Raw genomic sequence first — 22,714 nt, forward strand, 5'->3', positions numbered from 1 at the left:
ACCACTTAAGAGCCAGAAAGATTGCATACAGTTGAAACACGAAGTATCAGTTAACCTGGTCCCCCTTCCAAATGCCTGACACTTCATACGTCCCTAGTGCTGCTTCCCCTCGCTACCCTGACGTGGCAGAGAACAACACTAGGTCTACACCGTATCGCGTAACTGACTCGGGCGCTCTGACAGCTGCCGACTGACTGCGTACGGTATCGAGGAAAGTTGTTCAAGAAGAGCGAAGATTCTCATATCCGAGCAAGTCACTTGACCATCGTATTTGAAGGGTTAAGCCGAAAGACTATAATCTGTTTGTCACCCATGTCGGACGGAGAAGGTGACGATTTCTTCACAGTCGAATCGAGAGAAATATTCTCAAGATTCTGAACCCGTGCTTACCAAGGACTGAAAAAGCTAACCTCTAAATCGATGCTGTCCGATGATAAGTCGTTAGCTATGAAAGCGGATCGTTTTTCAGCAAAGAAAAACTCCGGGAAGTACTGCCTGCAGAACTGCTTTTCATGGGCTGAATATAGAAAGCAGAACTGTCAGAACGGGCAACAGGCGATGTCTTCCGATACATCTGTTAATTCGGGGTGAACAAAGAACTTGCACACCTAGGAATACGAGAAATTCCTCATAACTTAGTGCGAAGCAGCGGTGGACTATTACAGACTTCCGTTACAGGACGGTAAACAGAAAAAGAAAGAGTCCAATAAATATCTCTGTGAAAAAATACTAGCAATGTGAAGGTGATGAAACCGAGCGACATAGCAGAAGATGGTCATTCATGCATGCAAGAATTCCCGTTAATCAGGGACCTAAATCCGTGATTATTGGGCAGAGATACGGTTCGGCAGTACATCATTGCAGGAGAGAGAGACGTAACAGACCGCGTATCGCTGAGGGTCAGCTGGTACTGAGCTGCTATGGCAAAGACAACAGTCTCATACAACGTTAGCTCTCGCCGCCTCTTCATCCTGAGTTGCCAACTATTCCATTCTACGAAGGAATGGGTTCTGCTAGAACCATCGAGCAGAAAAATACGCTCGGGCAATTATATTTAAGAGAAACGGATTTTGGTAAATACAAAAGCTGAGTTGGTGTTGTCGTGACAACACCATCAGTATCAAAAATCAAAACGGGAAACTCCTGAGAGGTTTCCAGTTCAATTAGGATACTCGTTGTCTCTGTCGGCATCGATAGAGCTAACTATATACAGGCAGTCCCCGGGTTACGACGGGGGTTCCGTTCTTGAGACGCGTCGTAAGCCGAAAATCGTCGTAAGCCGGAACGACGCTTGGAAATATGTCTTAAACTAATAAAAAGTTATAAAAACCTTACTTGTAATCCTTTGGTTACACTACATGTTGTTTCCTGTAGTTTTATGTACAACCTGGAGTTATTTTCATAAAAGAATGCTGGTTCTTGAAGGTAAAAACTATTGTAATCCTCTGGTGACACTACATTCTTGAAGTTTTATGTATAACCTGGAGTGATTTTGCCAAATCTTGAGGGCTACAAGAACAGCTGATTACTATTTACGTATCATATAGACTAATTAAAGTAAACGTATCTTTAAATAGGCTTATATATTAGTATCAACAAAACATTTCCTGCTATGAGTCAGAGGCCGTTTAATGAAATGAACACTTCTCTGTCCTATCTGTTCAGAAAATAAATGTTACGTCAATCCCCGAGACGGTGACCATTGTTGCCAAGGCGTCTCTCTCTCTCTCTCTCTCTCTCTCTCTGATCAAATTACACTGGAACTTTGACATACGATTGCCCTAATATACGAATGTTTTGAGATACAACAGAAAATTTGCGAAAATATAAGCTTTGATATACAACGAAATATTTGAGATACGATTTTGCGATGAGTGTTAGTTGTATAGGCGACCGATAAATGGCGTTCAGTCTGTTTGTTTGTTGGTGCTGCATGTTAACACGTCGTTGTTTAGTTCGTTGTATTTGCGCCTATTTTTCGTGTTATTTTGTCTATTTTATTATTAACCATGGGTCTCAAAGCTAAAGACAAAGCAGGTGATAAGAAAAAACCCAAGAAAATGATTTCGATGGAAGCAAAACATGAAATTATAGCAAAGCATAAAACCTTCCAAAGGCATCACCATTATTTCTAAAACTACAAACTGATTAAAAATAAAAAAAATAAAAAATTAGTTTAGCAATGTTATTTCATTTGTGTTTATTACGTAGTTATTAGTGTACATACGTAAATAAAAAGAGAACAAATCGTTCCCTGCCACCCTTCCCTACCTCTTCCCCCTGCTGGCCTCACGTCATCTTTCGTTGTGGTAAGTAAAATTCCTTTCTTTTTTTTAATTGATTTTATTAACATTTATTATCATTTATCACATTGCTATGTTATTTTATCATTATGTGTGTTATTACTCGTTTATTTGTGTATAAATTGTGTATATTATATGTAATTTAGCTGTGTTTAGGTGTGGTTTCATACCGCTAGAACGGATTAATACATATTACATTATTTTAAATGGGAAAAAATGCTTTGAGATACAACTGTTTTGATATACGACGATGGTAACGGAACAAATTAAATTCGTATGTCAAGGTTCCAGTGTACTGGATAATGTCTCTCTTTGGATACTTCGATTTTGCCAAATCTTGAGGGCTACAAGAACAGTTGATTACTATTTACGTATCATATAGACTAATTAAAGTAAACGTATCTTTAAATAGGCTTATATTATTAGTATCAACAAAACATTTACTGGCATGAGTCAGAGGCCGTTTAACGAAACGCACACTTCTCTGTCCTTACTCGGAGCGTCGGAAGACGCCTCTCTCTCTCTCTCTCTCTCTCTCTCTCTCTCTCTCTCTCTCTCTCTCTCTCTCTCTCTCTCTCTCTCTCTCTCTCATTGTAATCTAACCAGAAACTTCGTTTTGTTATTATTACTGGAAACAAGCATTGATTTTTTTCATTATTTGTGCTTTTGGAGTGTTATATGTAAACTTTGCGCACCGCAAGCTAGTATGTATTCATTCGCTCGGAAACTAGTTCCGCATATGAGGCGTCACTAAAAAACATAGAAAAATACGACATAAAAAGTGTCGAAAATCATCATAACCTCAAAATTCTTGTTGTAATCTAACCAGAAACTTATTTTTATTAATATACTGTGCTAAACTATAAAGGAGTTTTATCATAGTATGAGTTTTTTAAAAGCGTCGTTAACTCGGAGCGTCAGAAGCGTCAGCGTCGTAACCTCGGAACTAGCGTCGTAACCCAGGACGGATTTTTCCATTGAATATTTAAGAAAAAGCGTCGTAACCTCGGAACGTCGTAAGCCGGAACCGTCGTAACCCGGGGACCGCCTGTATGTGTCTGCACCTCGGACAAATCAACTGTTTAACAGAACATGTCGTGAGGGTAATATACATAGTATATTAGCAGGTTTTTGTACAACGACTTCCATCCTACATTCTTTTCCCTACGAAGAGAGAGAGTAAGGATTGGAGATCTACCATCTTCGTTCTCTAGTCAAGATAAAGAAGGAGAAGTTTTTCCCGAAAGGAAAAAACTTCAATGTGAACCGAGACCCGAAGGTGACAGTTCAAGCTTCTTATCTTATTAGGCAGAAGACTTCATGAATACTGTCCATGAGTCTGCTTTGCCTCAAGAGCCTCAGCGAGGTAGTGACCTATGACTGAGAGTTCTTGTGGATCTGTCAATGGGGGCTTAACCGCTTACGCGACAGAACCTTATTAGGATCTTTGTCAATGGGGACTAACCCACTTACATGACAAAGCCTTTTTTGGATTTTGTCAATGGGGGCTTACCCACTTACATGACAGAACCTCTATGATCTTGTCAATGGGGGCCAGCCCACTTACATGACAGAACATATTTCAAAAATTCGAGCATTAGCGAGGTTCCCGAACATCATAAAAAACATCAGTAATTCTCGTTTTAGCTCACTGAGGACCATGGTTTTGCGTAAGTGTTAAGAGATTGTAAGAAACTCGAACACTGCGAATGCCAGAAATTCCTCAGAATCTAAAGCATTCGGCGAAACCCTACGGAATTCGTTAGACGATCAGCAGTGGAGGTTGTCTAGATTCCCGTAGAACTCAAGGGAGGGGCAGGATCCATCCTCAATGACTGGGCTTACGCCAGGTTCCGAATATGAGTGCCTACCAAGAAGTAAGGCAACTGCTGAGAAGAGCGCTTGGTAGGCGTACAAGAGCCTGCAAGGAGAGGAGAGCCTGATTGTAGAGGCAGGTTCTCGCTCATGAGGAGAGGGGCTTCTGTCCGAGGAAGAGCGGTCGAAAGACGACAATCTTCGGTCTGGTGCCTCGCCTTTGGGAGTTTCTTCAAGGCTGGGAGGCGCCTCGCGCCTGTAAGAAGCCTCGCGGACGGAAGGAGCAGTGCTGCTGGCATCTCATGTCTGAATGGAACCTCGAGGAAGGAAAACGCCTGTTTGTCGACTCGCGCCTTTACTGAAAACTCACGCCCGGCTGGCGCTTTGCGTCTGGCAAGCGGCTCGCGCCTGGATGGAGCCTCGAGCCTGGTTGGCGCTTCGCGGCTGGAAAGCGGCTCGCGCCTGGCTGGAAACTCGTGCCTAGTTGGCGTTTAGCAACTGGAAAGCGGCTCACGACTTGCGCCTGTAGTGCCGTTCGCTCTTGGCTGGCTCGCTTCTCGTAGGCGACTCGCGCTTGGCTGGAGACTGGCGCTTGGTTGGCGACTCGCGCCTCGCTTGAGCTTCGTACCTGGCTGGCGCTTTGTGATCGGAAGGAGACGAGGGCTCAGTCGCTAAGTGTTCCCGAGCCTCGTGTTTCTGAGGCGAGCGAGAAGCGGGAGGATCGAAGGAACTCCTCTGAGAACAAGGAGCTGTGGATAGGAGCTTAGAGCATGGAACGTCCAGGGGACGAGAGGATCTCTTAACCCTTAAACGCCGAAGCGGTAAAATAAAAATTGTCTCCCATGTGCCGGAGGTGTTTCGGAGTGAGCACGGAAGCGGAAAAAATATTTTTTTCAAAAAATCACAGCGCGCTTAGTTTTCAAGATTAAGAGTTCATTTTTTGGCTCCTTTTTTTTTCATTGGCTGAAGTTTAGTATGCAACCATCAGAAAGGAAAAAAAATTATCATTATCATATATAAATAATGCGATATATGATAGCGCAAAAACGAAATTTCATACGTAATTGTATTCAAATCGCGCTGTGCGCAAAACGGTTAAAGGTAACAAGTTACTTTTTTTTCGTTGTAATGTACATAAATTGCGATCATTTTGGTATATAACACATTGTAAAACGATAAAAGCATCACAGAGAAAATATTATCACAAAATAATGCATGAATTCGTAACGTGCGGACGTAAACAAATATTTTTTTTCAAAAATTCACCATAAATCTAAATACTGTCCTAGAGACTTCCAATTTCTTTCAAAATGAAGAAAAATGATTGAATATTACTATACTGTAAGAGTATTAGCTTACAATTGCAGTTTTCAACCATATCTGACGAGTTAAAGTTGACCGAATGTCGAATTTTTTTTTATATTTTTTTTTATATGCAATTATTTCAGAAATTAGAAAAGCTAAAACCTTCAAATATTTTTCCTTTTATTCTACATGAAATTGCACACATTTTCATATATAAAACTCTATGAAATGCCTAATATGAAACGGAGCAAATATTCTGAGAATGGGACGTACGCATTTCGGAGATTTGTGGCGGAGAATCCACGCACGGAGGGAAGGAAAGTTTTTTTTTTTTTAATTCACCATAAATCTAAATATTGTGCTAGAGACTTCTAATTTGTTTCAAGATGAAGATAAATGACTGAATATTACTAGACTGTAAGAGTTTTAGTTTACAATTGCGTTTTTTGACCATTTCGGTAGAGTCAAAGTTGACTGAACGTGGTTTTTTTCTATTTATCGTGATTTACATGTAAATATTTCAAAAATGAGAAAATCTACAACCTTCAATTATTTTTGTTGTATTCTACATGAAATTGCGCACATTTTCATATATAAAACTTTATGTAATGGCTAATTTTGTGCACATTTTCATATATAAAACTTTATGTAATGGCTAATTTAAAATGGTGCAAACATTACCACAATCGCACGTATGATTTTTTCGGAAGAGTTACCGCGCGGACGTAAAGAAAATGTTATTTTTTTCATAAATTCACCATAAATCGAAATATTGTGCTAGAGACTTCCAATTTGTTGCAAAATGAAGGTAAATGATTGAATATTACTGGAATATAAGCATTTTAGCTTACAATTGCGTTTTTTGACCATTTCGGTAGAGTCAAAGTTGACCAAAGGTTGAAAATTTGTCACTTATCCTTTTTTATATGAAAATATTTCAAAATTGATAAAAGCTAAACCATGAGTTGTTTTTAGTTGTATTGTGCATGAAATTGCGCACATTTCCATAAATAAAACTTTATGTAACGGCTAATTCTAAAATGGTGCAAACATTACCACAATCGCATGTATGGTTTTTTTCGGAAGAGTTACCGCGCGGACGTAAGGAAAAAGTTTTTTCATAAATTCACCATAAATCGAAATATCGTGCTAGAGACTTCCAATTAGTTGCAAAATTAAGGTAAATGATTGAATATTACTAAAATATAAGAGTATTAGCTTAAAATTACATTTTTTGACCATTTCGGTAGAGTCAAAGTTGACCGAAGGTTGAAATTTTGGCACATCGTTATTTATATGAAAATATCTCAAAACTGATAAGAGCTACAATCGTGACTATTTTTTTTTTTTGTATTCTACATAAAAATGCACACATTTTCATATATAATATTCCATGTAACGGCTAATTTAAAATGGTACAAAAATTATGTCAAAGTGACGAAATAATTTTTGAGATGTGTCACAGATACTTTTAAGTGCGGCAAAAAATAAATTCGCGCTTGCGCGCCTGCGTAACGATTGTAAACAAAACAACACCTTGATCCGTGAACTCCCAGCATCCCCCAAGGCGCATGATTCAAGAATTTTCGGCTGGTAGGCCTAAAAGTATTTTTCCGCGAATTTTAAAAAAACCTTTGTATGTCGACGCAAAATACGTCCAGTCGGCACCCGAGAGACAAAAATGTCGACGTAAAATACGTCCAGTCGGCGTTTAAGGGTTAACTGGAAGAAAAGTGTCCTTCCTATGAGGAGGATCCTTCGTAAGTACTCCTACCAGAGACGAGATATGCTCCTGCATGTTACGGAGAATCTTCGTTGTAGAATCTTCTCGCTCCTTGTCAGACGAAGGGGACTCCCAGCCGAAAGCTGGCGAAAACAGGGCTCTCTGGCTTTCTTCCTTTCCACAGGCGAACCTTCTGGGAAGCGGTCAGGGCTAGAATCCAAGGAGGACGCTTTCCAACTCCTCTTCATAGGCCGTGACTGCTCGGCCGAGCTCCAGCCGCGCTTGGGCGAAGCGGAATCGGGTGACGAGAAGCACTCTCTCAGGATGCCTTTGCAACGGCGATCCCTGGCAGTCTGGGACGACACAGATCCTGCCGAAGGGACGCCTGATCGGTGGGGATCTGACAGTTTACTGGTGAACCTAAGTTCTGGAGAGAAGAGGCAAGGCCTTTCAGACCCACTGGTTTTGCTATGACACACCCCTGGCTCCTCCCCGAGAGAGCCGTAAGCGAGCACAAACCACGCCCATCTGGGCGGAGCAACCAGAGACATGCGAGTTGACAAGAATCAAACCGCCATATTTGAAGTTACAAGTTGCTATGAAGTATATCTGTACTTACCATTCCATTTTCCTGTTGTGAGATTTATTTGAGATTGCAAATTACTACAAGTAGTAACTTAAAGTTCCAATTTGTGAATTTTAACATTTTCCATTCCTCTTTATATTCTAAGATAATATAATGTGACAGTAGTTCACCTCCCCTTTCCAAGATATTCCTATCTTGTTACCTAAAAGTTGCATCTCCTCTAAATGCAAGGATAAGAGTCTAAGTATACCTTAAAGAAATTTATGAATAATTGACAAATGTTATGGTTGGCCTTCAGAAACATGTAAGCTGTTGACTTTTGTATGTAATTACTTTACAAATCCTTATTTCCTCCAGAATGGTCTCCTCGGTTACGGGGGTAGGGTCGGAGGGTGAACTAGACCCTGGGTCTGAAAGGCCTCGCCTCTTCTCTCCAGAACTTAGGTTCACAAGTAAACTGTCAGTTCAAGAGAGAGAGGCTTCAGCCTTTCAGACCCACTGGTTTTGCTCACCCGATACTTCAGGGGGCATGAAGATGAAGTCCTGCAACGACTGCATCGAAAGCTCCCTGTAGACCGAGGAGAGCATAAAATGACCCAAATACCGAGTTGCTTTTCCAATTCATTCTAGTCATTATCTCTTGCAGCGTAACTCCATTATACATCATCCTTGAAGCTGCTTGACCTCTGATAGAGTGGAAATTGGTGGAGTGTTTTCTGGCATTGGGATCAGCTCTGAAAATACAGTCCCTGAATAGCTGCCTCATCTTTGGAAGGGACATGATCTTGAAGTTTTCATCCAGCCAAATATGGTCTTCCCTATCTATGTTCCTTTCTGCACAGATTTTATTTGTGTACTCCAGATAAAAGTTTAATTGTCTAACTGGACAAATTTTTGGCTTGGTAGGGTGACGCCTAAAGCTGAATTCAATAGGAGTGTAATTGTTTCTCTGATTCTTGGCCATGAAGGAAGGGTGGTTCCTTAACACAATGGTTTCTGGCGTGAAAGTGCTCCTGGAGATACATAGATGATTAAATTGGTTAGCTCTCAATGGGCAAGCCAAAGCTACGAGGAATAAGGTCTTCTGAATCATGAGCAGCATAGAATCATCTCTTGTAGTGTTGAGGAAGGAAACCACTTTATCAAGATCCCAGCCTGGAAATTGATGAGAATTGCTGGGTCTTCTATTTACTCCATCAAGCATAGCTTTAATATACTTGTCTTCTGCTAGACAATAATTGGGAAAGTATCCCTTCAAAACTGGTCCAAGAGCAGCTCGGTATCCTTTTAGTGTGTTGTATGCTAGGCCCTTGTCTATTAATTCGTTAAAATAAAGTAGCACTGATAAAAGAGGGAACTTGTTGTTACTTCCATATTTATTGTGTATGAACTCTTTAAAGCTACTGAAGAGATTTTGGTACTTGGCCATGGAGCTGTCTCGTAAATTGGAAGTAATTTTGTTGCATATCTCTGGAGGAAATATGGAAGGTAGTTGATCTTTTATATTCTGAAGGCGATCAAATTTAAGTGGTGTTGCGCTGAGGGTAAGGTACACTCCATATGAAGTATCTGGCAGCCTTCTGCTTTGACTTTGTACTTCCGGTATTCCTTGGAGACTGTCTTGACTAGGGGAATCCATGGTTCTGTTTCCTGGGAAACAGTGCAGAAGAGCATGTTGTTATTACATTCGTTATATATCTTAAAAGCAACTTTATGCAGTAAGAAGCCTGGGGGAAAAGCATAAAGAGTAGAAGAACCTTCCCAGCTAATGTGAAGAGCATTATTACTGATTGCTTTTGTGTTGGGTACAGAAGAACAAAATCTTTTATATTTAGAATTAAAGCCATTGGTGAAAAGGTCTATTTCAGGAGAGAAATTCATATCTGTGCAAATTAAATTGAATAGATTATCGTCAAGAGTGGCTTCTGGATGTATGGAACCAAAGTCTCTCGATAGGGAATCAGCCATCACATTGCTTTTCCCTTTAATCCATTTAGTTTGAATGTCTATGTTGTATTTTTCTTTGATGTTTAGTAACACTTTGATGGCCTCCTGGGCCGATTTGTTCCTAATGCTACCATGTTTTTTGACCCAACAGTTTGTTACTTGTGAATCTATGTGAATTAGTACTACTTTGTTTCTTAGTTTGTCTCTGAAGTGTTTTATACAGTAAATGCATGCAAGTAGTTCTCTAATGTTAATGTGCAGAGTATTCTCATTTTGTAGCCATGTATTATTAGTTGAGAGTATGCCATGTTCTCCTACTAATGCTCCACCCCAGCCAAAGTTGGATGCATCTGTGAATAGTTCTAGATCTACTTGATTATTAGGAATGTTTATATCACTATACATGTTAGTCTGTTTCCATTCTTCTAGAAAGGATTTGAAAGAAGGAGGAATGATTCTATATCCTTTAGCAAAATATCTATGAAATCTGTGAAGGTGTAGTAGGAACAGAAGTTAAGTGATCCTATCAATCTTTGATATAATTTGAGGTCAGATCTGTTCAAGTTGGATACTGTATTGGCAAGCCTGATACTTTATCAATGTTTTTCTGCATTGGTCTCATTGTTTTTGTTCTCCAAGTTATAATGAACTCCCAGGAACTCTATCTTTTGCACTGGATGAATAACAGACTTTTTTTATAGATATTTGCCAACCCAGCTCCGTGAGCACTTCAATGACTATTTGGATGTGAGCCTCGCATTTGTGAAAGTCATCTGCCAATATGAGTATATCATCTAAGTAGTTAAAGATGAGTATATTATATTTCTTCCTAATGTATTTAACTACTGTGTACATTAGTTTGGAAAAGATGTAGGGAGCTGTCTTTAACCCGAAGGGAACAACCGTACACTTGAATTTACGCTTTCCTAATTTGAACGTTAAGAATCTTTGAGCACTTGAATGAAGAGGGACGTGCCAATAAGCGTCCTTTAAATCAAGTCTACATGCCCAGTTGTTTAAATGCAAATAAGGGAATACAGTTTTAGGTTTCAGCATAGAGAAAGAAGGTTTCTTGATCATAGTATTAAGGCATTTCATATCGAAGATTAGGCGAATGCTCCCATCGGGTTTAAGCTTGTAAAATATGTGGTTAGAGTAGTAGGAAGAATTTCTGTTAATTTGTTCTATTACCCCTAGGTCTAGTAATCTGTTACATTCTCTCTCTAGTATTATTCTCTTGCTAGAAGAATAATATCTATCAACCCCTAATCTTTTCAAAGTCTTTTGAGCCTTATTTTTATTGGTAAATGGGAGTCTCACACCCTTACTGATCAAGTTGCATGCAAAAGAAGAATTTGGGAGTTTTTGCCAATTTTTTAATTTATTTGTCAATGACCTACCTATCCCACTTACTGGAGGGGCGAGAGGCGGTTGTCCTTGGAGCTAGAGGCTGTTCTGTAGTGGGAAATTTAACTCTTCCAATATCATTGAATTGTTACTGGGTACATTTGCCAAATTTTTATCTTTACTGTGTAGCTCCAGGTTATTTTCCTCTTGGTCCGAGCAGGGCTCGATGGTATTAAGAATTAAATAATAAATAGTTTTGTTTCTTATCTTTGACGTCTGAATTAATTGCTGTCTGTCCCCCTGTACTCCTTCCCCCTCTTCGGCAACCTCTCTTGATACCTCGCCTGTAGGGATTGAACCTATTCCTGAATCCAAAGCTTCCCCTGAATCCTCTGTAAAAGTTAAATTTCCCTCTGGGGTAGCCCTGATGCTTGCCAAAGTTGAACCTTCCACCTCTAGAGATAATGTCCCCTCCTCTAGGAAGGGGACCGCCTCGAAAGCACAAAGCAATAGCTTTCCTTTGATCATCTGATAAGACCCATATATCATTAGTTTCAGCTTTAATAATAGCATCTCTGGTATCTAAATTGAGGTTCTTGGGTAAGGATCTACTTCTGAATGAGCGGATTGAACTTTTAATTAGATCAATGTGTTTCCTGAAAGGCCCAATTATCACTTTTGTAATGAAATCAATATCGTTAATCTTAGAGGGGTAAGCTAATTGCGCCAGAGCTGCATGCCCTTGAAAAGAAGATATAGCCATTTTAATGTTTTCAATATCAAAGTGAAATTTCTTCTTGAAATCTTCATTAAACAACCTGCCTCTTGGCCAAAAGTTCAACTTTGGCAAATTTATCAATTTGAAAAGGTCTGCAAGTTTTTTATTATGATTGCAAACAAAGAATTGATCATGAGAGTTCTTGTCTCCTTCACTTAATGTTAATGCAATTAGGGAGTCATTTAATTGTATTTTCCCATCTCTATGAATGGAGGGCACAGCATTAAAATTGTTAGATATATAAGTAGGAATAGGTTTGTTAAAGGAAGCGGGTTAAATTCTTCATAGTCACTAATATCTTCATTATAAGTTGTAAATAATTCTTCATTTGCATTCTCAGGTAAACCTACTTTACGGCGAGGGCGCTTAGGAGGAGGAGTATCGTCATTCCTTTTTGCAGTCGAACCACTTCTGCAATAGGAGTGAAAACCTAGACTCAAATTTGATAATAAAAGTTTAACTGATGTCTATAATATGGCTCATGAATTTACAAATCAGGTTGGACAGCAGCAGACCTAGAAGGCTGAAGCCAGGCAATCGGGTTCTAGACTCAAATGGCCTTCATAGGTTAATTCAGGTCAATCGGCATCCTCTCACTAATATCCCATACTAAATTTATATAGCCTCTACAGTAATCATCTTATATTATTTATATAGCCGACCTGTCAGAAATTCTTAAGACGCAGTTCCTCATGGTAAGGGGTAAACTATTATATCGAAAAGGAAAGTGAAAGAAACGAGTGTGATATAAAATTCTACCCATTAGCTGAGGTAGGCGCAATTATACCGCCTTTGACAGGAACCCCTCCAGTTAAATGTCGACGATAGGATCTCGGTAGGATAGGCGGAAGGGAGCGGCTAATAGGTAGCCTAGGTTGACGTAGTATGTTAAACTCAAAGTTAGAAAAAGTTAGGCTACTTAGGCTACTCGGCTCTTTGGAACGTAAGGCAAAACTAGTTAACACCTCACCTTACAACATTAATTACCTTTGTCATATAAGTATCTAGTCCTTGTAATGTTTAGGCTCACTTTACACATAGTTTAGGATTCTATGATAATGTACTTCGGTCTCGAAATTTATCTAATCTCAATTTTTTACGATTATAACTATACCGCACGGTCCGTTCCGGCTCATTGTTTACCTTTTACTGCCATGCTTGTGACGTCATCAGTCTATATCCGCTGCTATCCAAGACGTTTTTATATAAAAACAGAATATTAAACCTTACCCTTTCTCCACTAGTTTCAATAATGTTTGATTCTGTAATAATAACAATTACAATTGAAGAATTTCACTATCGGAAGGTTCCTGGCTGGTTTCTTCCGTTTTGGGACCTCTCTTCTTTTTGGGTTGTGCCGGTGGAATATTGTCATCATCGCTAGTTTCGCTAAGATTATGCACATCTGCTGATACTACGACTTTTTTGGACATTTTATTGGTTGACTAAGTCGTTGTCCCTCGTAACAATAATTAGGGGAGGGTTGTAGTAATGGTGAGGTGTAACAGGTGTTGCCTGTGTCCTGTCAACTTCAAATATGGCGGTTTGATTCTTGTCAACTCGCATGTCTCTGGTTGCTCCGCCCAGATGGGCGTGGTTTGTGCTCGCTTACAGCTGTCTGGGGGAGGAGCCAGGGGTGTGTCATAGCAAAACCAGTGGGTCTGAAAGGCTGAACCCTCTCTCTCTAGAACCTCCACTACCTCTGTAAGGCTTTCGACATTCCTCCTCCTCTGGGCCTGGGAGTTTGGAAGAGGTCTAGGCCTGGGAGTGTTGCAGAGCCGATCAGATGCCCCCTCCACTGCACTGGGTACACTGAAATCACTATCCACTGCACTGCGCTTACCTTCAAAAGCTCGCATTTTGAGCTCTATCTTTTGAGGGCATCCTTCAAATCCGCTAATTCCATTTAGACGAATCTGCAGGTTCTGTGTCCTGGATAGGTGCTAGTGTCTCACTAACTGGCTCGTTAGAATGAGACCTACTCAAGCTTTTCTAATGAAACTTCAGCAATGAAGGTTCTCTAATGAATTACATCAAAACGAAAATTTCGTAATAATGACTGCCAATCAGTAAATGTATAGTCATTATTACAGTAAATGTATACCGAAAATGTATAAATCCACTGTAATATAGCAAATTTACTGTAATACAGTAAATTCACTGCATACAGCAAACGTATACCGTCATTATTATGAAAGTTTCAAAATAATGACTGTCAATCCGTAAATGTAAACAGAACGATAATTAACTGATACAAAAGAGCTGTAGTTTCATGAAAAACAAAAATCAAATCTACAGTGTGAGGATCTACCGAACCGCTCGTTCGGTAGTCTAACGATATACATTCAATCACAAAAACTAACGACAGTACTAGCAACTGACGCAAAAAAGAAAAAACAAAAAAGATAAAGCGTATGCCAAGCCAAAGATCCAATACGTCACCAAAAGACGGCCAAAAGATCCACGGCAAGCGAAAAACGAAATCCATCAGGAGGAACCAACAACAGGAGTTGTCAGAACCGGCGACAGAGAAAATCTGATTAGAAAACAGGAATGGTTCCTAGTCCTGCCACCCAGCGGCAGGGGGGTAGATCACCTGACCTACCATAGCGTGAACCGCGAAATTTGAATTTCTGTCGGGAACGACAGAGTCTAAAGCTAAGTATATATCCGACAGGGTAGTTGAATGTACAAAACGATGAAATTCAAATTCAAAGAAAGTTATAGGTTACAACCTTTGTCGAAAGCCAATAGAAATAAATTGAGCTTATTTGCAGTATTGTTTACCTATCCCTGGGTAGTGGGCAGGGGTACCATGTACCAAAACAAAAGAATCGCAACTGCAATTCTAGCCACCAATAATTAGAAATTCCTTGCTATGTAATTACTTGGTAAATTACTTAAATCAAAGAATTATCTGCACTTCAATGAGAAATAGTAAGACATTACAGAAGATCACTGAGGAAAAAAAAAGGATAAGGGAAAGATCAAATCCCTAGAGATATATACTGTAGTTCTATAAACTAAAAAAACCTATCTGATCAATATTAAAACAGTTTACAGAGGAGTGTAGCCGTGTAGCCATAAGCAGGGAGTTTGCAATGTCCAAAATAATGTATGAATTGTCTTCTGATGGAATTCTGCTGTGATGGCAAGAACACAATGAGTTACCTAACCTATCCCTGTAATCCGGCAAAATCACTAATCCGGATTAGTGATGGTCAACCTGTACTAATTTAATGAAAGAATAAATAACAATGTTATACAATTCTGACTAGCTTTCCCTTTGGGGCTTGTATCAAGACTTGACAAAAAAGGGTCCAACTATATTAAAAGTGACATCACTTCAACAACTACATCCAACTAAAAGTTAAATTAGGCAACACTGTACTATTATTCTCCAACCAACTATTCATTAAGGAGTGGCTATACAGTAGTTCATAGGGTACTTTCCTTTTCACAGAATCTTTGACTTAAAATTATGTGAGTAATTGAATATACCTACTTCATCACTGAGGCCAAAATTTTCTATCCTTTCATTTATTAACACATTCAAGAAACCATTCCTAAAGACAAGTTTGGCACTACTTACATGTATACAGTTTACCAAAAAAATCATACGAAGGGAAGATATTCAATGACATTCAGAATAAACACATGGATATATTCTTCTAAGGTCAAACTTATACTTGCCTCTTGCGCAGATCCAAATCCAAACCTGGACTCCGCAAAATCTTCCTCTCCAAAGTCTATACCTCCTCTTCTAAAATCACCGAATATCTTTCTAAACAGTTCTTCAGGGTCTATAGTTGTCTGGTAACTCCAGCCCCCTTGGAATGGACTTCCCGCTCCCCCCATTCCTCCTGCTCTTCCCATCTGCTCTGCTGTGTGACCCATGGTGTCATACTGTCGACGTTTCTCTTCATCACTTAGGACCTGCAAATAAGGATAAATTGTGACCTTCCATGTATGGAAAAAATACAATGATGGTAAAGTCTGACAATAAAAATAATTTGCATAACAATGGATATTTTTCACAAAAATAACTGATTCTAAACTCATTCCTAATCAAATGATACAAAAACAAAATTATAACTTTTTTGCTATCTAAATGCAAATATTTTATTTAACCCTTAAACGCCGAAGCGGTAAAAATAAAAAACTCCCCCGAATCCCGGAGCCGGTTTTGAGTGAGCGCGGAAGTGGAAAAAATAATTTTTTCAAAAAATCACAGCGCGCTTAGTTTTGAAGATTAAGAGTTTATTTTTGGCTCCTTTTTTTGTCATTGCCTGAAGTTTAGTATGCAATCATCAGGAATAAAAAATAATATCATTATCATATGTAAACAATGCGATATATGGTAGCAAAAAAAATAAAAAATTCATACATAATTGTATTAAAATGACGCTGTGCAAAAAACGGTAAAAGCTAACGAGTTTATGTTTTTTTCATTGTATTGTACACTAAATTGCAATCATTTTGATATATAATACATTGTAAAACAATAAAAGCAACACCGGAAAAATATTATCACAAAATGATGTATGAATTTGTAACGCGCGGACGTAAAAAAATGTTTTTTTCAAAAATTCACTGTAAATCTAAATATTGTTCTAGAGACTGCCAATTTGTTTCAAAATGAATACAAATGATTTAATATTACGATACTGTAAGAGTTTTAGCTTACAATTGCGTTTTTAGACCATTTCGGTAGAGTCAAAGTTGACCGAACGTGGTTTTTTTTCTATTTATCGTGATTTATATGCAAATATTTCGAAAATTAGAAAAGCTACAACCTTCAAATATTTTTCCTTTTATTTTACATGAAATTGCGCACATTTTCATATATAAAACTCTATGAAATGCCTAATATGAAACGGAGCAAATTTTCCGAGAATTCAATGTACGCAATTCGGAGATTTATGGCGGAGAATCCGCGCGCGGAGGGAAGGAAAGTTTTTTTCATAAATTCACCATAAATCAAAATATTGTGCTAGAGACTTCCAATTTGTTGCAAAATGAAGGGAAATGATTGAATATTACTAAAATATAAGTGTTTTAGCTTACAATTGCGTTTTTCGACCATTTCGATAGAGTCAAAGTTGACCGAACGTGGTTTTTTCTATTTATCATGATTTATATGCAAATATTTCAAAAATGAGAAAAGCTACAACCTTCAATTATTTTTCGTTGTATTCTACATGAAATTGCGCACATTTTCATATATAAAACTTTATGTAACAGCTAATTTAAAATGGTGCAAACATTACCACAATCGCACGTATGTTTTCTTCGGAAGAGTTACCGTAAGGAAAATGTTTTTTTTTTCATAAATTCACCATAAATCGAAATATTGTGCTAGAGACTTCCAATTTGTTGCAAAATTAAGGTAAATAGTTGAATATTACTACAATATAAGCGTTTTAGCTTACAATTGCGTTTTTCGACCATTTCGGTAGAGTCAAAGTTGACCGAAGGTTGAAATTTTGGCACTTATCGTTGTTTATATGGAAATATTTCAAAACTGATAAAAGTTACAATCATGAGTATTTTATTGTTGTATTTTAAATGAAATTGCGCACATTTTCATATATAATACTTCATGTAACGGATAATTTAAAACGGTGCAAAAATTATGTCAAAGTGACGAAATAATTTTTGAGATGTGTCACTGATACTTTTTAGTGCAATAAGAAAGAAATTCGCGCTTGCGCGCCTGCGTAACGATTGTAAACAAAACAACGCCTTGATTCGTGAACTCCCAGCATCCCCCAAGGAGCGTGATTCAAAAGTTTTCGGCTGGTAGGCCTATAAGTATTTTTCCGCGAATTTTTAAAAAAACTTTTTTGAGCCGACGTATGGTACGTCCATTCGGAAATCGGGGGAGATTTTGACTCGACGTTTAATACGTCCAATCGGCGTAAGAGGGTTAACAGAACCTTTTTTGGTAATAAAAGGAATTGCGTTAGGTAATAAAATCTTGTTGGGTCATCCTGCTTATAGAAGACACAAGATTTCGATCCATATGGGTGCTAATGGGATAACAGTCGGAAAGATGGGTTATTTCATACCATATGAGGACGTGAATAGAATGGAGGACATGGAGATTATTGAAAGAGGAGAGGTGCTCGGTGGTATTAATGGCGATGATACGAGTGTTATGGGGAAAGGTAATGTTAAAACACACGTTGGTGATATGGGAGATGATTACGGAGGTTCTATCAGAGTTCACAGTGGTAACAATGATAACAATGGTGGTGATGATACTAATATGGATGTTATTTCTGATACTAACAATGCTGGGGATAATACTGAGAGTGGTAATTTGTATGGTGCGGTGGCAAGGGGAGATACTAACCACAAATATAGAGGTGTTTTATTTGAAGATACATTATGTTACTACCAGGTTCAAAGACTATGGTAAAAGTTAAATTGAAGGAAATGAGAGAACCCATAGATGTGTGTGTTATTGAAAACAGCGAAAAGCTCAGAGGAGTTGTTAGCACGGCATCGGTGAACAGTGTATCCAAGGATGGGGTTATGTGGGTGGAGTTGTTAAACTGTAATGATACAGCTAGGAGATACCAGAAAAAACACATATATATTGGATTTCCAAGATTGGAATTGTGATAGTGGTTCTGTAGCTATCATAGAGGGAAAACCTGAGTTTTTGGAGGCAGAAATACAATCAAGGAAACGAACATTCAGAGAACATTTAGCTAATGCAGATTATAGCGAACACGTTGAAGTGATAAGCGGGCTCTTGGCAGAATTTGGGGATACGGTAGCCTTGCAAGGTGATAAATTGGGGTTGACTAATGTGTTAGAGCATAAGGTAAATTTGGAGAGTAACACAAAACCTTATTATATTCCTGCATATCGCATACCTTTCAAAATCAGAGAACAGGTAGAGAAAGAGGTTAATAGACGGGAAGAAGCAATCATTAGACCCAGCGTGTCTCCTTACACTTTCCCTTGTTAGTGGTACCTAAGAAAGACGGTTCGGTCCGTGTATGCGTCGATTTTAGACGTTTAAATGAGAAAATGATCCCTGACCGCTACCCAGTCGCGTGCATACCAGATCTTTTTGTCGAAATTGGGGGACATAATATTTATAGCTCAATTGATTTGGCACAAGGTTTCTTACAGGTCCCTCTCAGCGAGAGTAGCAAGGAATATACCGCCTTTTCAGTGCCCAAGGGACACTATGAATTTACGCGAATGCCTTTCGGTTTATCGGGCAGTCCGATGACTTTTACCAGGTTGGTGAACACAGTTTTGCTCGGGTTATTGGGCAAAAATCCAGATCACATATCTAGGTCACGTCATATCTAAGGAAGGGGTTAGAGTAAAGGACGATAAAGTCAAAGCAATAGCGAATTTTCGCACCCCCCGATCAAAGAAAGAGATTAAGTCATTACTGGGTATCGCCGGTTTCTTTACGAGGTTTGCAAAAGGGTTTTCTAACATAGCGGCTCCCCTAACTGATGTGTTGCGGGAAGACGTTCAATTTCAATGGAAGGAACCCCAGGCAGAGAGTTTTCAAAAGCTCAAAGACGCGCTAATGAATCCCCCGGTTTTGAAGTTTACAGATTTTAAGGAACCTTTTACATTAGTGACTGATGCAAGCCAGGAAGGTATAGGTGCTTGCCTTATGCAAAAGTTTGATGGGAAATTTCATCCTATAGCTTTTTATAGCAGGAAGTTCAGGACAAAAGGCAGCAACGAGAAGTCCATGGCCACCATAGATAAGGAAGCCTTTGCAATAAAATGTTACTGATGGGGAATAAAGTAGAAGTTCTTACAGACCACAAACCATTACTTGATCTTTTTAATAAACCCGATTTGTCACCCAAAAGAGCTCGATGGTTTGTAACTATCAGAGATTTTGATGCAAAGCTCAAATATATAGAGGGTAAATTTAATGTTGTTGCTGATGCTCTCAGCAGGAGTTTTCATGACACGGAAGGTTTCCGTGTCGCGCAGGTCACTAGCGAAACCATACAATGGGATATACCTCTCATAGAGCTAAGGCAAGATGAAGACGAGATTTTAGCAGATGTTAAAGCATTTCTGAGAGGGGAATTAGTCAGGAAACATTATAGCTTGCCTTTTTCAGGTTTGGAGTTAGAGGGTAATCTATTGGTTAGGAAAATTAAATATAAGTTGAGAACCAGTGAAAGTAAAGGAGATACAACACAGATCGTAATTCCAAAAGTCCTAATTCCAGTGGTTTTAGATATAGTTCATTGCAGGTTCGGTAGTCCTCACTTGGGAATAGAAAAAACATATGATGAGGTTCGTGCTAAATACATTTGGAAAAATATGGGTAAAGATGTGGAAAATTTCGTAAGGAATTGTGAGGTGTGCAACGCATGTAAGCCTGCTGGGACAACGTCATGCAAATAAGGATCATATCCTATACCGAGTAGACCTTTTCAGAGAATACATATGGATGTCTTAGGGAATTTTTGTGAGCCTAGATATGCGAACAAGTACTTGCTAGTGATAATAGATGAACTTACAAGGATAGTAGAAATTTTCCCACTTAAGCATAAAACGGCCGAAGAAGTAGCCATAGCAATTTTCAATGGTATCGTTTGCAGATATGGTTCACCCGAAGTTCTATTAACCGACAATGGGAGGGAATTTGTGAACAAAACCTTGGAATGTTTAGCTGAAGTCATGGGGATACAGAAAGTAACAATTATTCCATACAGACCCGAGGCTAATGGGTTGTGCGAACGAGCGAACAGGAAAGTGCTCGAAGCGCTCAGAAAAACGGTAGGTGGTAATGATAGAAATTGGGACATATATATTAATGTTGTTAGACATAGCATTAATACTATGGTTAGTGATTCAATTAAAATGTCCCCATTTGAAGCTTTGTTTGGTTATCCAGCGCGAGGCACATTTGATTTGCTAACTACGCCTCACCAGGGGGAGGATACGGTTGAAGCGCTGATATCCACAGCGAGAGAGAGACACGCATGTCTCAGCCGTAATCTCGAATCCACAACCAGAGATATGGTTCAGAGGAGTATTAGTAAATCATCTGATCCCAAGATCAATGTCGGTGATAAGGTATTTTTAAAACTTAACGTGAGAAATGAGTTAAATTACAAACTAGGCCCGAAGTTTGAAGGTCCTTTTAAAGTCATTGAAGAGAAAATTGGAAATAGGTTTGTAGTTTTAAACGAACGAACAGGTCAGTCGAGGCTCACACATATCTCGAAATTGAAAAGAATTGGTTGTGGCAATTAATATATGGTCGCGCAATTGCATTCATTTTTCCTTTTTTTTTCTTGTTATCTGTTTTTGTGATTTGGTGACAGAATGGCTTCACATTTTTTTTCCCTTCTCCTTTATTTCCTTCTAATGTTTTTTTTCTTATTACGTATATGTAAATCTGCGGCGTTTTGGTGTAAGATTTCAGGGTTAATATTTTTCAGTAAATTTTTGCTTTAGCTGAGAAACGGGATGGTCTTTTTGGCGTGGGGTCAGTAATTAAAAAGAGGAATTATTTATAACACTGGAGTGGTGTTATTATTAAGATGATGATTTATATATAATGAGATGGTTCTGCGGAGTGTGCTTACGAAGTTCAGTACTAAACATTTTTTTTTGCGAGTCACGAGTTTCTAGCGTCGCGAGTCTGAATATGCTGCAATGCGAAGCACCTGACGTGTTCAAAGGTGGGCTTCTTTTTTGCTAAGGTTGCTGTAAGGAGTCCGATTGCGAATCTTCCCTTTGGAATTGATTACTCGGGGATTTGCACTGTTTTCGTAGATGCTGATTATGGCATTTCACGAGAACATGTCATGTAAGGGGATTTTTTTTTTCTGGTCTTTTCTGGTCGATAGGATTGCTGCGGTAGCAGATCCTGTAACGCTACACATTCCGTTTTGGGAAAGATGTTGAATTATATATATGTTTTTTTCTTTTCTTAACGTCGTCCAAGAAGATTAAACAACTGACAGTTTTCTTTTTCTTTTCTCCTATGTGCGCTGTGTAATGGGGAGGGGAAAGTTCACTTATTGTTGTATTATCTTATTTTTATTTATTTATTTTGTTTCTTTTTTTTTCTTTTCTTACGGGAGATGTTGTAATGAGGGTTAAGTTCTAAATAGCATTTTTCTTTTAGATAGAAGATATAACTTGTCAGGGTATGTGAGTTGGATAGAAGGGGTGTTCGGCATTATATTTTATGGAGGCTAGTTATATAAACCATTAAGGGGTTTTTGCTGTTAGACTTTATGGGTTCTCTTTTGATAGTGTGTTTGTCAGATATGAGATTATTTGTGAGAATTCAGTAGGTAAAGATTATATTTGGTTTAGCGAGGATTTTTTTTTTAATATTTGATTAGTAGATTGAATATATTAATTAATGACGAATTTGTAGGGTAAAACAAGACTTTGGTTATTTTATGACCATGTAGACCTTTTAAATACGGACACACAATGACTTTGGAGAATTCCCAACTCTACGTGAGGATGGCTAGGGAGACGACTTCGTTCTACAGTACCACAGGTTGAGTCAAGTCTACACACGAATGGCATTTTTGTGGACTGCCTTGGCAAAGGATGAGATGTCTTCGATATAATTTCTGGGATAAATCAGGAGTCTACAGTCTTCAATGAGGCAGGTGCGAGTAGCACTTGCATAGAATAATGGGGTGGTGACCACGTTTACTTCAGTAGAAAACGTCGAATCTACAGTTTCGCGACGGGAGGGTGTTGGATACACTCACGAGGGTCGCAGATGCTGAATAATGGCGCGTGCTGAGTTGTTTCGAGTTGGTTTACGTACTCAACCTGCGTCTACAATAATTCGCTCGTCCTACGGGGATCCCAGCTGTTTGATGGTTCCTGCAGAGTTCTTTCAGATTTCTTCATGGTACTTAGTCGGC

At 38.8% G+C, this 22,714-nt stretch overlaps 1 protein-coding gene across 3 annotated transcripts in view; it reads right to left on the bottom strand.

Moving 5' to 3' along the window:
* The window catches only part of LOC135216361 (protein tumorous imaginal discs, mitochondrial-like), a 162,677-nt gene that overhangs the window by 70,110 nt on the left and 69,853 nt on the right, over positions 1-22,714 (bottom strand). For all 3 annotated transcript variants that reach the window (XM_064251603.1, XM_064251604.1, XM_064251605.1), the window contains exon 3: positions 15,498-15,740. In XM_064251603.1, coding sequence (XP_064107673.1) covers positions 15,498-15,740 — 243 coding nt within the window. The remainder of the gene's footprint in view (positions 1-15,497; positions 15,741-22,714) is intronic.

This window comes from Macrobrachium nipponense, chromosome 6 (genome assembly GCF_015104395.2).
Source record: "Macrobrachium nipponense isolate FS-2020 chromosome 6, ASM1510439v2, whole genome shotgun sequence".
Taxonomy (NCBI): domain Eukaryota; kingdom Metazoa; phylum Arthropoda; class Malacostraca; order Decapoda; family Palaemonidae; genus Macrobrachium; species Macrobrachium nipponense.